We start from the raw sequence: 17,083 nt of genomic DNA, 5'->3' as shown, positions 1-17,083 counted from the left end.
AGCCGGCTTTATTTCCTGAGGAGGCTCAGGTCCTTCAATGTCTGCAACAAGATGCTGCAGATGTTCTATAAGTCTGTTGTGGCGAGCACCATCTTCTTTGCTGTGGTGTCGTGGGGTGCGGGCATCAAGGCTAAGGACGCCAACAAACTGAAAAAACTGATTAGGAAGGCAGAGTCTGTGGTTGGCTCTAAGCTTGTCACCCTGGAGGAGGTGGTGGAGGACAGGATGCTGGCAAAACTGCTGGCAATCATGGACAATCCCTCTCACCCCCTCCACAAAACACTGGACAAGCTAAGGAGCAGCTTCAGCCACAGACTCATTCAACCCGCTGCTCTAAGGAACGATACAGGAAGTTGTTCCTCCCAACCGCAATAAGACTATACAACTCCTCTACCTCTGTCAGAGCCACCATCACAGAACTGCACTAAATATACCTGTCTCAATTCATCACTTTATACAATAATATTGTCTTTTGCGCACACTGTCTACATATTCTTACACTCACAGTATATTATATTATCTATTGTATCGCCAAAAAATATTTATACCCGTACTATATATCATATATTATATCATACTCTTTGTATATTCTTTGTATATATAAGTCTATATACACATATTTTATTTATACATGTGTACATGTTATTATTATTATATTTTACTATTATTATATATACTGTTGCTGCTATTATTACTATATACTGCTATTATATTGGTATAATTACTATCATATATAAATATATATTATATACTATATATACTGTACTATTTTTTATATACTGTCTAACAATAACATTACCATCATATCATCAGTACTATTACCATCATCTGCCACTGCACCTTATCTACCTATTTTATCTTGTGTTTCTGTTTTTATTCTTTCTACCGCAATATTTGATATTTTATATTTTATATTTGATATTTTATTCTATTGTATTGTATTTCATTGTATTCAAATGTACCGGCTGCTATGACGACTTAATTTCCCCTCGGGGATGAATAAAGTAATCTATCTATCAAGCCCCTCGGCTGTGGAATCATCTACCACTTTCAGTTCGGGAGGCAGTCACCATCTTTTCATTTAAGAGTAGGCTCAAAACCTTCCTTTTTGATAAAGCTTATAGTTAGAGCTAATTAGTGCGGAAGAACGTAACTTTTTCTATTTTATGACACATGACACACGGAGCTTCCCTTTCCAGCTTCTCCTTCCTCTTCTCCATCCCTATCCCCCTTCCCCGGAATCCCTTTGCTTTATCACCCGCAGATCCAGGGCCTCTGTGGCCGCACCATGGATTGCGGTTTGTGGATCGCGCACCGGGGTCATGTGGGCTGATCGTGGTGCTGGTGGCGGACCCTGTGTCGCGTTGGCATTGGGCACGGACCGCGGTGGTGGCTCGTGATGGGTCCTGGTGGGCGGCGGTGGACGGTGACTGAGGACTGGAGTGGCGTCTGGTCTGGATGGTGGATCGTGGTCTGGATGGTTGCTGACCATGGACTGTGCTTGCAGCGGGACTGCTTGGCATGTCATGTTGGGGTTGTCCTTCGGGATGTCTACCCTCATCAAATGCTGCTAGAGACTTTAATCTTTAATCTTGAAGAATTTAATCTTGATGATGTTCTCCTGCACGTGGCATCTATTGCACTTCTGTCTGTCCTGGGAGAGGGATCCTCACATGTGGCTTTCTGAGGTTTCTACGTATTTGTACCCTGTTAAAAGGGTTTTTAGTAGTTTTTCCTTACTCTTGCTGAGGGTTAAGGACAGGGAAGGATGTCACACCCTGTTAAAGCCCTATGAGACGAATTGTAATTTGTGAATACGGGCTATACAAATAAAATTTGATTGATAAAATTTGATTGATCATCCGTAGATCTGTTTGGGCGGTGTGCAAACTGGAAGGGGTCAAGGGTGTTCGGAAGGGTGGAGCAGATTTGGGTTTTGACCAGTGTCACATGTTCGTTGATCCCAAATATGAGAAGTGCCGGTCTGGTCTAATTCAACAAGTATTTATTAAGGAGCAATGAAAAGTTAACAGCATAGGTATGGGCACTCATGCACAGCCTCGGCTAAATCAGTAGCAAAGGGTAGTGAATAGTCGCGCCGAACGGACGGCGCTTGTAATCTTTTATAACAGTAGTTGGACAGGATTGGTCAATAACAAGGAGAAGTCCTCGTTTGATGGTGCGCAGGTGTAGAACCATCATCCAGGGTTTGAATCGGGAAATGACGAGGAGCGGCTCCCAGGTTAGCCCCTCCTTTGACCGTTTGCTGGGAAAATCTTCATATCATGACATTGCGAGTTTGTGTTTTTCAGAAAAAGCCTTGAATCGGCTGACACCTTGTGAGTCTTCAGTAAGCATGCGCAATCTAAAAAAAAAGTTATGCATAAGAACAAGTTTAAGCACAGTGTATGTATGCCACAGATTTATAGTTCCCACAGCAAACAGCTGCTCTTATCAGACCTCTTATCAAGACAGGTGTGAGACTGAACTAAGATGTGACTCACACACAAGCAAAGGTTACTAAAAGTCACGATGTGAGGGCCACATATTTCCCACACTGCCCCCACCCTCCTCCATTTGTTTAGAGTACAGTTCCATAAACATCTTCACAGACACACACAGATAAACTAGATATAAAATCTTAACACCAGTCGCTCAAAGCACTTCATGATGGTGGATGTCAGTGCTACAGGGCGGTAGTCATTTAAACAGGTGATCAGAATCAGAATCAGAATTATTTTTATTGCCAAGTATGATTGCACATACAGGAAATTGCCTTGGTGTCGCTCGTTGGTGCACTGAACATAAAACAACAATATAAAAACAACAATATAAAAGCACAATATAAAATCAATAAAACAACAATGTGGTACAAAATATATACAGTACCAGAGTTATGGGCACGTGCGGTGCTAAGGTCCAGAGATTGGTGATAGTGCCATAGATAGTGATAGATGATTTCTTGGGTATGGGGATGATGGTGGCCTGCTTGAAGCAGGGGGGGACTTTTGACAGATATAGGGAGAGGTTGAATATGGAGGTGAAGACCTCCGTTAGCTGGTCCGCGCACCCCCTGAGGACGCGGCCTGGAACTCCATCGGGCCCAGATGACTTCCGAGGGTTCACCCTATGAAGCTCTCGCCTCACGTCAGCCACGGTACGGGACAGAGTGCAGAGTTCAGTCCTCGGCCAGTCTCGCGGATGGAAGGATGTTGGCTGCCTCAAACCGTGCGTAGAAGGTGTTGAGGTCATCAGGTAGAGAGACGGCATGCTGATCATCACTATTATTTCTCCCCCTTTATAGCCAGTGATGTGTCGTAGGCCATCCCACAAACGTCGGGGGTCAGAGCTGAGGTAGTTGGATCCCAGCTTGTCCCTGTAGTCTCTTTTTCCATCTCTGATGGCCCTCCACACAGGCCCGGCCCGAGGCATAAGCGATACAAGCGGGCGCTTGGGGCCTCCTGACCGCCAGGGGGCCCCCTATCGGAAAAAAAAAAATGTAATTAAAAATAATTAAAAATAATAATAATAATAATATTAAATAACTTAAACAAGTGACCTGATTGAATGAAATAAAGAATACATCTATACAAGAAAATTCTGATTTTACGATCAATATATCTGCCAGCGTTCAAGTCATGCATATCAACTGCGCTCAATCTGCTGACAGATAATTCGCGGTCATAGACAGACACTGCATAATACTCAAGGTTAAGTTGGAAGGGACATATATAAGCATGTCATCTAAAAGGACGTATCTCTCTGGTGCCCAAAAACGGAAAAAGAAAAGGACAGAAGATGAGAAAAAAGAGCAAGATAAAGGTATGATTGCATGATTATTTAAAATATGTTTTGAACTCATTTGAGGGAGGAGCAGCTCAAGCTATCATAGGAGTTAGCTAGCTAGCTAGCGAGTTAATGTCATCTTATATTTGCCATCACATGAGCTATATTCATCAACAGTGTATGTATCTCATTAATATACATTTATCTAGGTGTATATCAGATGTCAACGATATTGGCAGTGTTTAGGATGTTCAATCAAACATGTACTGCTAGCTCTTGCCAGGCTTAATCTAACGTTAGCTCGCTGACTGAGGTGGACATTAGCACTAGTAGCTAGCTACATGAAAACAGTACTGTTTTATAAATGTGACATAGTGGTGAGTCTGACAGCGACTAAGTGAAGAGTCTTAGTCCGTGAGATATCGGTTTATATTGGAGGAAACAGCCAAAGGTGAACTTAACCTTCTAGGTGTAAGGGATGCAAGCTAGCATTGCTGTGCCTGTGCACGTTAGTAAAAGTGACATCTCAGCCAAAGATGGAGCACAATGTGCGCTCTGCTCTAAGATCTTTGTTGAGAGATGGCCCATTGGTCTTTATGAGAAAACACCATGTTGAAGCGGGGAGACGTCTGTGATAAAAATATACTTATATTGTATTAATATTATATTTAGGATGTTAAGTGTTCACCACACTGCAATTAGGCTGTGCCTTATTTTGCCTCACTAGAATAGGAATGGTTAGGTGTGGAATTGTTTGTTGATGAGTGTAAGTAATGATGGCAAAATAAACTCATTTTTCATAAACTCACTATCAACTATGCACTTTTGCAATGTTATTTTTTCAGGAACACTGTTGAAGTATTTTGGAGCACAACCAACTGTACCTGCCCCCGATGTGTCATCAAGTGTCAGTGCCTCCACAGCTGATGATACAGCAGGTGAGGTTTTTCTTGATGGCAAATGGCTACATAGTCTTTTAATATGACATGACACATTTAAAAAAAAAATAATTACATTTTTTTTATTTGTTGATTTATTTATTTTATCTTTGCAGGTTCACCCCCAGCAGACTTACAGTCACCTGAAAGTGAGGAAGAACTTTTACCCATTGAGGAACAGTTACCAGCATTGACAGTCACTGATACACCGACTTCAACCTCTGCCGGCATAACAGGTCAGTTAATCTAACAGTTTTTGTTTTATGTTGCCTTACTTAACTGTGAAATATCTTGTGTTATGTTATGATTCTATTTTTGTATCTAATGTCCCTACAGGTCCTTCTACAGCATCCACTGCTATGGATGTCCCATCCACTCCCTCAACAAGCACCAGCTATCAAGGTGGATCAACAGCTCCTCCAATTGACCCAGCTGAATGGTCAGCATTCCTGTCTGACTCAGAAAGGACTGATCTGGTAAGAAGAGGGCCAGTGCAAATTAGTGACACCTTCACCTTCCCCAAAAAATCTGATGGTCGAAGCTTTCATTACCATTATACGTATACAAATCTGTTGAAAGATCTGTTTATTAAACTGATACTTTAAAAAAAAATACAAATGCTGTTGTATTTAATTATTTTACAATTTAACTTCAGTAAACCACACTTGATGCTTTACTTTGAATATGAAAGTTTAAAATAAATCTGTGATCTAAGTGCCCTCTAAGGTTAAAAGGTGACTGTTTTGGTGTAAATAACGACTATAATAATACAGGGGTCTATCAAGGGACAAAAGTCTAGAATATTTTTGGCATGAGAGCAACTGAATGAGCCTTCCAGGCCCAAGAGGTCAAGGGGCACTGAAGCCCAAGCCGAAGTCACCATCTCAATAAGTCAAAAAGCAAAATGCTATGAATATGCTTAAATTTAGGTATTTCCCTTCTCCAGCTGGCCATATAAAAAATACAGGAAATCACATCTACGTAATTCAGTATTAATACAATTGATAATGTCAATTAATTCATTGTCAAATCATTGTAGTGTGACATTTTTGTCAATAATCGTCGAGCGCAAATGACTCCGCTAGGTGGGAGGGGGGGCCCCAATATCAAATTCTGCTTAGGGCCCCCGAAAGGCTTGGGCCGGCCCTGCCTCCACAGGTCACATCTGGACTTCCTCAAAGCCTCCGGGTCACCAGAGTTATAGGCAGAGGACCCTGCTCTGAGCTTAGCACGGACATTACCATTTACCCGGGGCTTTTGATTTGGGAAAGTTCTGACACTGACCCTAGGGACGACATCATCGATGCATTTAGAGATATATGCAGAGACACTCTCTGTGTATTCATCATGATCTAGAACACAAGTAAACCATAGCAATACCGAATGTAAACCAAAGGGGCCAAAGTAGTTTTGTTCCATATTCACCATTGACCACCTGGGCCACTTTAGGTTCATAGATCAAACTTAGTCCAGAGCACTTTAATGACACATTGCTTCATAATAAAAGGTCACCAGCAAAAGAAGGAATACAGATCTTTGAAACGCAGTCGTATTCTACTTTATTTAAAGATGTTAGTATTTGAAACACTGACTTTCAACACCGTACAGTTTACAACTTCTGAAATATTGATCCTCATTTTGTGACCTTTAGGAAATGAATCAATACAAATACAGTGACACTAATATGTCTCCCTGTAAAGATGCTGTTGGATGGTGTTAAGGAAGCTGGTACATCTCATCATCACCTCAGGTAAAAGACCTGACATCAGATCACAGTGTAGATATTTTAATGGGATTCGACCTGAAACAACAAATGTTGGAGGTGTTTGGAGATTTCTTTCATTTTCAGTCCGTATATAAATGGATTAAGAAGAGGATGATACACCATTATTTGTAATGTCAATAACAAACGGGCAAGTTTTGGTATATCTGATTCCAAACGAACTACAATGACGTCATACGCAATAAAACAGGAAAGGTTGATAAGAACCAGCAGGTGAGGTAAACAGGTCTGTAGAGCTTTTGTCCTCGTTGTTTTAAACCTTCTGTTAGTGACGATGAGTATCCTGATGTATGTAAAAACTATGAAGAGCATCGGGAGAAGACAAATATTCACTAACAGAAACACTCCATAAATGGACAGAGCCACTGAGGGCACACATTGAAGTTTGAAAATGGACGTGTTGCAGAAGAGGCCTTTCAGACTGAAGTGACAGATCTTTACATTAATATACAACACAAATGCTATTCCAAGTTCACAAGCAGGAACAAACCAAGCTATGAAGAGAAAGACTTTTACAGTTGTCTTCCTCATGATGGTTGGATATTGCAGAGGTTTACATATGGACACATATCTATCATAAGCCATGGCCGACAACAATAGAAACTCTGACGTGGTCATAGTGTAATACACAGCAGATTGAAAGAGACAACGTGGGAAAGTCGTGATCTGTTCTTCAGATAAGAAGTCGATCAAAAGCTTGGGGTAGATTGTTGTGCTGTAAAGAATAGAGTTGATTAACAAAGCTGCAATGAAGATGTACATCGGCTCATGGAGGTTTTTATGAATCACAATAAGATAAACAATGGTGGAATTCCAACAGATTATTATAATATATAATGCAAACATGACCACAAAATACACATATCTGTATTTCCGCACCTCCACATGTCCATCGAAAGTTATATACGTTACATTGACTTCATCATCCATCAGTCTTCTGAAAAACAGAGTGAATCAGTAACAAGTGCAGATCATACAACAGCCGTTCATAAAGATCCTGTAACAAGTCTCCCTGAGAGGAGTTCAGGAGCCTGTGGCCTGTAGGAGATTCACTCACAGACTCCAGAGGCACAGACAGTGGAGGGCTGCACTCTGGCTTTTTATCAGACTGCTTCACCCTCCATGAATCTCATTAAACTCTCCAACAACATGTCAACAACTTCGGAAAACTCCAGGGTCCTGGACCCAGAGGTTTTGTTCCTCTTGTTAGTTTCTACACATTGTTTTCTAATGTTTCAAATCAAATCAAATCAAATCAGATCAAAGTTTATCGTCACATGCACCAAATAGCTTAGTGTCATCAGAGCAGTGAAATTCTTATGACCTGACGGGAAAATACAACATAAAAATAAATAACATATAACATATAACATTTAACCTAATAACATATAACATATAACATATTACATTTAACCTAATAACATATAACATATTACATATAACATTTAACCTAATAACATATAACATATAACATATAACATACAACAATTTAAATTTAAATGAAGGCTAGCAGCAGTTTACCGAAGGAAGGAGTGAGCTTTTGTGACCTTTAGGAACTGAATCAATACAAATACAGTGACACTATTATGACTCCCTGTGAAGATGCTGTTGGATGGTGTTAAGGAAGCTGGTACATCTCATCATCACTGCAGGTAAAAGACCTGACATCAGATCACAGTGTAGATATTTTAATGGGATTCGACCTGGAACAACAAATGTTTGAGGTGTTTGGAGATTTCTTTTATTTTCAGTCCGTATATAAATGGATTAAGAAGAGGATGATACACCATTATTTGTAATGTCAATATCAAACAGGCAAGTTTTGGTATATCTGATTCCAAACGAACTACAATGACATCATACGCAATAAAACCGGAAAGGTTTAAACCTTCTGTTAGTGACGATGAGTATCCTGATGTATGTAAAAAGTATGAAGAGCATCGGGAGAAGAACAATATTCAGCAACAGAAACACTCCATAAATGGACAGAGCCACTGAGGGCACACATTGAAGTGTGAAAATGGACGTGTTGAAGAAGAGGCCTTGCATACTGTAGTGACAGATCTTTACATTCATATACAACACAACTGATATTCCAAGTTCACAAGCAGGAACAAACCAAGCTGTGAAGAGAAAGACTTTTACAGTTGTCTTCCTCATGATGGTTGGATATTGTAGAGGTTTACATATGGACACATATCTGTCATAAGCCATGGCTGACAACATGTCATGGCCCCTGCCTCACCGGCCTTCTAGCTTCTCTCTTTTTCTCTCTCTGTCTCTTTCTCTCTCGACAGGTGATCCCAACACCTCTCGACAGTTTCTCACACAATGCCAGTTAGCCTTCAATGCTCAGCCCATTAGGTATGCTAGTAATAATGCTAGAATTACTTACCTGGTCAATTTACTCGAGGGCCGGCCGCTCAGCTTCTATAATGCCCTCTTCGAGCAACACTCCCCGCTGGCCACATCTGCCGAGGCCTTCGCTACAGAGCTCAAGCGGATGTTCGACCACCCGGTACGGGGCCAGCAAGCCGGACAGCACCTTTCGAAGATCCGTCAGGGAAGACTGACCGTCCGGGAGTTTGTTATTCATTTCCAGAGTTTGGCGGTGGAGTCGGGCTGGAACGACGCCGCGCTGATCACGGCGTTCCAGAATGGATTAAACCGGGAGATTGGGATGGAGATTGCACTCCGCGGGGACTTTAAGACATTGAACGAGGCAATTCAACTCGCTATTAAGACCGGCAACCAACTCCTTCTGTGGCGTGCGGAGTCCGCTTGTTCCCCGGATTACGGAAGCCCTGAGCAGCGGACCTCCCGCGGGGCCCGCAGGGAGGTTTCCGAGTCAGAGCCCATGCAACTGGACGGCCTCCATCTGTCCCCCGGGGAGAAGAACCGCAGAATAAAGACCCAGTCCTGCCTGTACTGTGGGCGAACTGGTCATTTCCTCGCTAATTGTCCCGTCTGTCCGGTAAAATGTCCGGCTCGGCAGTAGTGGGAGAGATACTGTCAAGCCGGGTGATGAGTCCCTCTTCCCCGGACCGTCCGCAGCTCGATGCCTCCCTCTGGTGGCGAGGGAGGGCATTTCCATTCACGGCTCTAATTGATTCGGGGGCTGATGAGAGCTTCATTGATGGCAGGGTTTGTCAGCAGTTGGACATCGAAACAGAGCTCCTCGATGTTCCACTGGATACCAAGGCCCTAAACGGTATACTACTGGCCAGGGTTGACCGAAGAACCGTCCCCATACCCGTAAGGTTATCTGGGAATCACCAGGAGAGGATCCAGTTTCACATTATCGACTGTCCACATGTTCCCCTACTCCTGGGATTCCCCTGGCTGAAGCTCCACAACCCACATTTCGATTGGACTACAGGAAAGATCCGTTCCTGGAGCCCATATTGCCACTCTCACTGTCTCCGTTCTGCCCAAAGCCCCACATTGGAGCCACCATCTGTAGCGAAGCCCCCAGACCTGTCCTCGGTTCCCCAAGTTTACCATGACCTCGCTCCAGTCTTCAGCCAGGAGCATGCTCTCACTCTTCCTCCTCATCGGCTGTATGACTGTGCCATTGAGCTGCTGCCTGGGGCCCCTCACCCCAGCAGCCGACTGTACAACCTCAATCGTCCGGAGCAGCTGGCCATGGAGAAGTACATCCAGGAGTCCCTGACGGCTAGGATCATCCGCCCATCATCCTCTCCAGTGGGTGCTGGATTTTTCTTCGTCGGGAAGAAAGACGGCACCTTAAGACCTTGTATTGATTATAGAGGGCTCAACAACATCACAGTAAAAAACAAATATCCTCTGCCCCTCATCGACTCAGCCTTTGTTCCTCTTCAGGGAGCTTCCATTTTCACCACCCTGGACCTACCCAACGCCTATCATCTGGTGTGCATCAGGAAGGGCGACGAATGGAAGACGGCTTTCAATACACCGTTGGGCCATTTCGAGTACCGGGTTATGCCTTTCGGCCTCTCCAATGCCCCAGCAGTCTTCCAAGCCCTGGTTAACGATGTGCTCCGGGATATGCTAGGTCATTTTGTGTTTGTATATCTAGATGACATTCTTATCTACTCCCGCTCTCTTCAGGAACATCAGGATCATGTTCGCACAGTGCTGCAGTGACTTCTGGAAAACAAACTCTTTGTGAAGACCGAGAAATGTGAGTTTCATGCCACCACCACATCTTTTCTCGGTTTTGTCATCTCTCAGGGGGAGCTCCGGATGGATCCTGCCAAGGTCTCGGCTGTCGCGGACTGGCCCCCTCCCACCAATCGCAAACAGCTGCAGCGGTTCAATGGGTTTGCGAACTTCTACAGGAGGTTTGTGAGGAACTTCAGCACAATAACAGCTCCTCTGACAGCACTCACCTCCTCCTCAGTCCCATTCCACTGGACTGCTAAGGCCGAGGCGGCCTTCTCCGACCTCAAGCGCCTGTTCATCTCCTCACCCATCCTGATCTACCCTGACCGGTCACGGCAGTTCGTTGTGGAGGTGGATGCGTCGGAGACTGGGGTAGGTGGTATACTCTCTCAACGCTCTCCCGACGATAACAAGATGCATCCTTGTGCTTTCTTCTCCCACAAGCTGGATCCCCCGGAGAGGAATTATGATGTCGGCAATCGGGAGCTACTTGCTGTGGTGTTGGCGCTGGAGGAGTGGCGACACTGGCTCGAGGGTGCAGTGCACCCCTTCCTTGTGTGGACCGACCACAGGAACCTGTCCTATATTCAGACTGCCAAGCGTCTGAACTCTCGCCAGGCAAGGTGGGCCCTGTTCTTGGGAAGGTTCAATTTCACCCTGACTTTCCACCCAGGTTCCAGGAACGTGAAGCCAGATGCCCTGTCCCGCCAGTTCACGGTGGAGGAGGGTCCCGCGGAACCAGAGACCATCATTCCTCCTTCCTACATTGTTGCTGTCCTCACCTGGGAGATCGAAGCCACGATCCGTCGGGCTCAGACCACCCAGCCAGATCCAGGTACTGGTCCTCCTAACTGCCTCTTTGTCCCAGACTCTGTCCGCTCTCAGGTCCTGCATTGGGCACACTCCTCCCGCCTTACCTGTCATCCAGGGATCCACCGAACCATCTCGTTCCTCAAGCGTCGCTTCTGGTGGCCGACCATGGACAAGGATACTCGCTTGTTTGTAGCAGCCTGCACCATCTGTTCCCGAAATAAGACCTCCACCAAGCGCAGTTCTGGTTTGCGCCATCCTCTGCTGATCCCCGGCCGTCCGTGGTCCCACATTGCCCTGGACTTTGTGACCGGTCTTCCCCCCTCTGGAGGCAATACGGTGGTCCTCACGGTTATTGACCGGTTCTCCAAAGCTGCGCACTTCATTGCCCTGCCCAAAGTACCCTCTGCTCAGGAGACTGCTGACCTATTGGTGCAGAATGTCTTCCGCATCCATGGTCTACCTTCAGACATCATCTCCGACAGAGGGCCACAATTTACGTCCCAGGTCTGGAGGGCTTTCTGCACGGCCCTGGGAGCGACCGCTAGCCTGACTTCTGGATATCACCCGCAATCCAACGGCCAGACCGAGCGGGCCAATCAGGAGATGGAGGCGGCACTCCGCTGCGTCTCCGCTGCTGAGCCATCATCCTGGAGTGCTCGTCTGCCATGGGTGGAGTACGCCCACAACACACTTCCTAACGCCTCCTCCGGTATGTCTCCCTTCCTCTGTTGCCTGGGCTATGAACCCCCACTGTTTCCAGATCAGGAGGGAGAGATCACCGTCCCTTCGGTCCAGGACAATATGCGTCGCTGCCGTGGCACTTGGAGGCGTGCCCGTGCGGCCCTGCTCCGTGCTTCCTCCAGGACTCAAGACCTGGCCAACCGTCGCCGTGCCCCGGCACCCGCTTATGCTCCTGGGGAGAAGGTGTGGCTCCTCTCCAGGGATCTTCCTCTACAGGTGGACTCTAGGAAACTTGCCCCCCGGTATGTTGGTCCATTTAAAGTAGAGGCTGTCGTGAACCCCTGTGCTGTCCGGCTGAAGCTCCCTGCCTCCTTTCGTAGGATTCACCCCACTTTTCATGTGTCACAGTTAAAACCAGTTCAGTCCAGTCCCCTCTCTCCCCCTGATGCTGCCCCCCCTCCCCCCGGATAGTGGACGGCGGGCCCGTTTACACAGTGCGGCGCATCCTGGATATGCGGCGCATGGGGCGTGGCTTCCGCTACTTGGTGGACTGGGAGGGCTATGGTCCAGAGGAACGCTGTTGGGTTCACCCAGACCGGTTCTTGAGGGCGCCAGGTGATGCCCGTAGAGGGGGAGGTACTGTCATGGCCCCTGCCTCACCGGCCTTCTAGTTTCTCTCTTTTTCTCTCTCTCTCTCTTTCTCTCTCTCGCTTGTGTGTGCAGGTGGTGTCGCTAATTGCGGATGAGGTCCTGGTGTGCTGGAGTTGGGGTCTTGATTAAACCAGCTGCCTATATAAGCTCCACTCCTGCTCTCAGTCTGCGCCGGACTATAGACTAAGGTCAGTCAGCTGTCACAGCCAAAGATCAAGTTTAGACTCTGAAGCCTGTTTGTTCCCTGTCTGACCTCCTCTGTCTCCCTGCCCAGGACCAGCAGATGGACTATTGGCCCCGACTCCAGCCCCAGCCTGCCTGCCTGCCTGCCTGCCTACCTACCTGCCTGTCATTTGACTATTGGATTACCAATAAAGTATCATTTAACTTTACATCTGCCTCAGCCTCTGTCTCTGCCTCTAAGTCCGAAACCTGGCCTTAACACAACAATAGAAACTCTGACGTGGTGAGAGTGTAATACACAGCAGATTGAAAGAGACAACGTGGGAAAGTCGTGATCTGTTCTTCAGATAAGAAGTCGATCAAAAGCTTGGGGTAGATTGCTGTGCTGTAAAGAATAGAGTTGATTAACAAAGCTGCAATGAAGATGTAGATCGGCTCATGGAGGTTTTCATGAATCACAATAAGATACACAATGGTGGAATTCCAACAGATTATTATAGTATATAATGCAAACATGACCACAAAATACAAATGTCTGTATTTCTGCAACTCCACATGTCCATCGAAAGTTATATACGTTACATTGACTTCATCATCCATCAGGCTTCTGAAAAACAGAGTGAATCAGTAACAAGTGCAGATCATACAACAGCCGTTCATAAATATCCTGTAACAAGTCTCCCTGAGAGGAGTTCAGGAGCCTGTGGCCTGTAGGAGATTCACTCACAGACTCCAGAGGCACAGACAGTGGAGGGCTGCACTCTGGCTTTTTATCAGACTGCTTCACCCTCCATGAATCGCATTAAACTCTCCAACAACATGTCAACAACTTCAGAAAACTCCAGGGTCCTGGACCCAGAGGTTTTGTTCCTTTTGACCTCCTCTTGTTAGTTTCTACACATTGTTTTCTAATGTTTCAAATCAAATCAGATCAAAGTTTATCGTCACATGCACCAAATAGCTTAGTGTCATCAGAGCAGTGAAATCTTATGACCTGGCAGGCAACATCTACGAAGTAGACGGGCAAGACAAGATAAAAAAACAAAACATATAACATATAACATAGTAACATATAACATTTAATCTAAAAACATCTAGCGTATAACATAGTACAACAATTTAAATTTAAATGAAGGCTAGCAGAAGTTTACAGGTTGAAGGAGTGAGGAATAATAAATTAACTAATATGCATATGCTTATTAACCCACCTATCCCACCTATAGTGGATTCATATTTATATTTATCTTGCTCATAGTGTATTCATCATTCTTATATCATACCTTACCTCTTAATAATGTCCATATTCCACTTATATTTCTAACTGTACTTCCTATTTATTTTCATATTCCACTATGCACAATACTCTTCACTATAACTGCCTTTTTTTGCACTTCTGGTTAGATGCTAAACTGCATTTCGTTGTAAATGTACTTGTAGTGTGCAATGACAATAAAGTTGAATCTAATCTAATCTAATATATGTGTATTCAGTAAGTCGTAAGTGTAGTTGTGTGAGTGGGGTAGCAGAATGTACATGGTGACTGTTCAGTGGGTAAGTGTTGGTTGTTCAGAAGCCTTACAGCCTGGAGGGAAAAGCTGTTTGTGAGTCTGGTAGTCCGTGCTTGGATACTCCGGTAACGTCTGCCAGACGGCAGCAGTGTGAGAAGTCCACAGCCTGGGTGGCTGTGGTCCTTGATGATGTTCCAGACTTTTCTCAGGCATCTTGTGTGGTAGATGTCTTGCACGGACGGGAGATGGATGCTGATGATGTGCTCCGCCGTCTTCACCACCCTCTGCAGGGCCTTGTGATCAGCAGCGGAGCAGCTACCATGTCAGGCAGTGATGCAGCCTGAGAGGAAGCTCTTAATGGTGCATCTGTAAAAGTCTTTTAAAGTTTTTGCAGACATGTCAAACTTCTTGAGTCTCCTCAGGAAGTATAGGCGCTTGGGGCAGTTTGACCGCCGAGTCCGCATGTCTGGACCAGGTAATGTCATCCTTGATGAACACACCGAGGTATTTGAAGTCGGAGACTTTCTGCACTACGGCTCCGTCGATGTGTGTAGGATCATGACCCCCCCTCTGCAGCTTCCTGAGGTCCACGATCATCTTCTTGGTCTTGCAGACGTTGAGAGACAGGTTGTTATCTTGGCACCATGTTACCTAGCCCCTTACCTCATCTCTATAGGCGGTCTCATCATTGTTAGAGATGAGATCCAGGATGGTAGTGTCGTCTGCAGGATGATGTTAGAACTGTGTGTTGCCAGACAGTCCTGTGTGTACAGGGAGTACAGAAAGGGACTGAGTACGCAGCCCTGAGGGGCCCCGGTACCAGTGTTAATTTTGGCAGCTATTTTTGATTTAGTTTTAGTCTTACTCTTTTGACGAAAATGCATATTAGTTTTAGTCACATTTAGTCATTTTTATTCTTCTTAGTTTTAGTCACATTTAGTCATTTTTATCCTCATTAGTTTTAGTCACATTTAATAGCCACATTAAACTCCTTATCTTCCCTTCTAAGGCCCAGGGACCCTGTGTTGTGTCTAAAACTGCATAATAGTCTAGCTTGCAGTACTTTGTTGTCCATTAGATATCCCTACCAGCATAGGTCTATAGCAGGGGTCGGCAACCTTTACTTTCAAAAGAGTAATTTTGCCCCCTCTTCCCCCACATAAAATTTGTCTCGAGCCGCAAAACATATTTGTTAACAAAGCTAATAAAGTTTAATATAAAGTTATACTATACTAAACTATAGTTTGTTGCATTAACGAAATTATAGAACGACAATAAAGAAAACTCTTGACATTTTATGCTACTTGTACCAGTTACAACAAAGGAAAACACAGAACACTTATGAAGAGAAGAAAATACACAGGCAAGTGTCTGCCTACTTTGAAATAAATTAAACACAGAACTTTGTAGGGCTATTTGAGTCCTCCCCGTATTTGTGGGAAATGTATGAAATAAGAAGTACCCTATTTTGAAATAAATAAAAACATACAGCTGCAGCCTAATAGCTTAGAAATATATATTTAGTTTTAAATGTGAAAACAAAAAGTGAGAGCAGGTCAGACTGGCGGCGGACACAGAAACTGAAGCTCGGTACAAACCACCTGCAGCTTCTGCTCTGATCAAGAAGCTGCTGCGCTGATCTCTGAGCAGCTGAGAGCAGAGAAACTGTTTCCATAGTTAAGAAGCAGTCAGAGAGCGGCTCCTTCACGTGAACTAGCTCTGATCTTGTGTCTCTGAGCGAGTGAGCGGGCGGGGGCGGAGCCTCGGGACTGGTGCGCTATCTGGGGCGCACACACACAGACACACACACACACACACACACTCACTCGCCCGCTCCTTATACTTCATGACGGCCTGATACGATGATGTTTAAATAAATTATTGTGACTTAGTCAACCACCAACATTTTCGTCTCGTCTCGTCTCATCAACGAAAGTTAAAATAGATTTAGTTATAGTTTTTATTTTCAAAGATCCGTTTTCGTTACGTCTTCGTCTCGTCTTCGTCATGGAAAAAAATCTAAGGGTACTCAGGGTCAGTGAAGAGGAGGTGTGGTTGCCCATTCTCACCACCTTGGGTCTGCTCGTCAGGAAGTCCAGGATCCAGTTGCACAGGGGGGTTTTAAGACCTAGGTTCCTGAGTTTAGGGACGAGCTTGGCAGGCACAATCGTGTTGAACGCTGAGCTGTAGTCCACATAGAGCATCCTCACATATGTGTTGGCCTTTTCCAGGTGGGAGAGGGTGGTGTGCGTTATCAGGGCGATGGCATCATCCGTAGATCTGTTTGGGCGGTGTGCAAACTGGAAGGGGTCAAGGGTGTTCGGAAGGGTCGAGCAGATTTTTGTTCTGAACAGTGTCACGTGTTAGTTTATCCCAAATATGAGAAGCGCCGGTCTGGTCTAATTCACCAAGTATTTATTAAGGAGCAATGACAAGTTAACAGCATAGCTATGGGCACTCATGCACAGACTCGGCTAAATCAGTAGCAAAGGGTAGTGAATAGTCGCGCCGACCGGACGGCGCTTGTAATCTCTTATAACAGTAGGTAGAACAGGATTGGTCAATAATGAAAGTCCTCGTTTGATGGTGCGCTG

The 17,083-nt window shown here is 45.1% G+C and overlaps 1 protein-coding gene and 1 pseudogene across 1 annotated transcript; both read right to left on the bottom strand.

The window, feature by feature from the left end:
* Positions 1-6,510: 6,510 nt before the first annotated feature.
* On the bottom strand, positions 6,511-7,437 carry LOC128456111 (olfactory receptor 13C9-like). Its single transcript, XM_053440167.1, has one exon. The coding sequence runs from the start codon at positions 7,435-7,437 to the stop codon at positions 6,511-6,513; it is 927 nt and encodes a 308-aa protein (XP_053296142.1).
* Positions 7,438-8,195: 758 nt separating this feature from the next.
* LOC128455564 (olfactory receptor 11A1-like) lies at positions 8,196-13,581 on the bottom strand (annotated as a pseudogene).
* Positions 13,582-17,083: the final 3,502 nt, after the last annotated feature.

Source organism: Pleuronectes platessa, chromosome 14, assembly GCF_947347685.1.
Source record: "Pleuronectes platessa chromosome 14, fPlePla1.1, whole genome shotgun sequence".
NCBI lineage: Eukaryota > Metazoa > Chordata > Actinopteri > Pleuronectiformes > Pleuronectidae > Pleuronectes > Pleuronectes platessa.
This window is presented reverse-complemented; position numbering and strand designations above follow the sequence as displayed.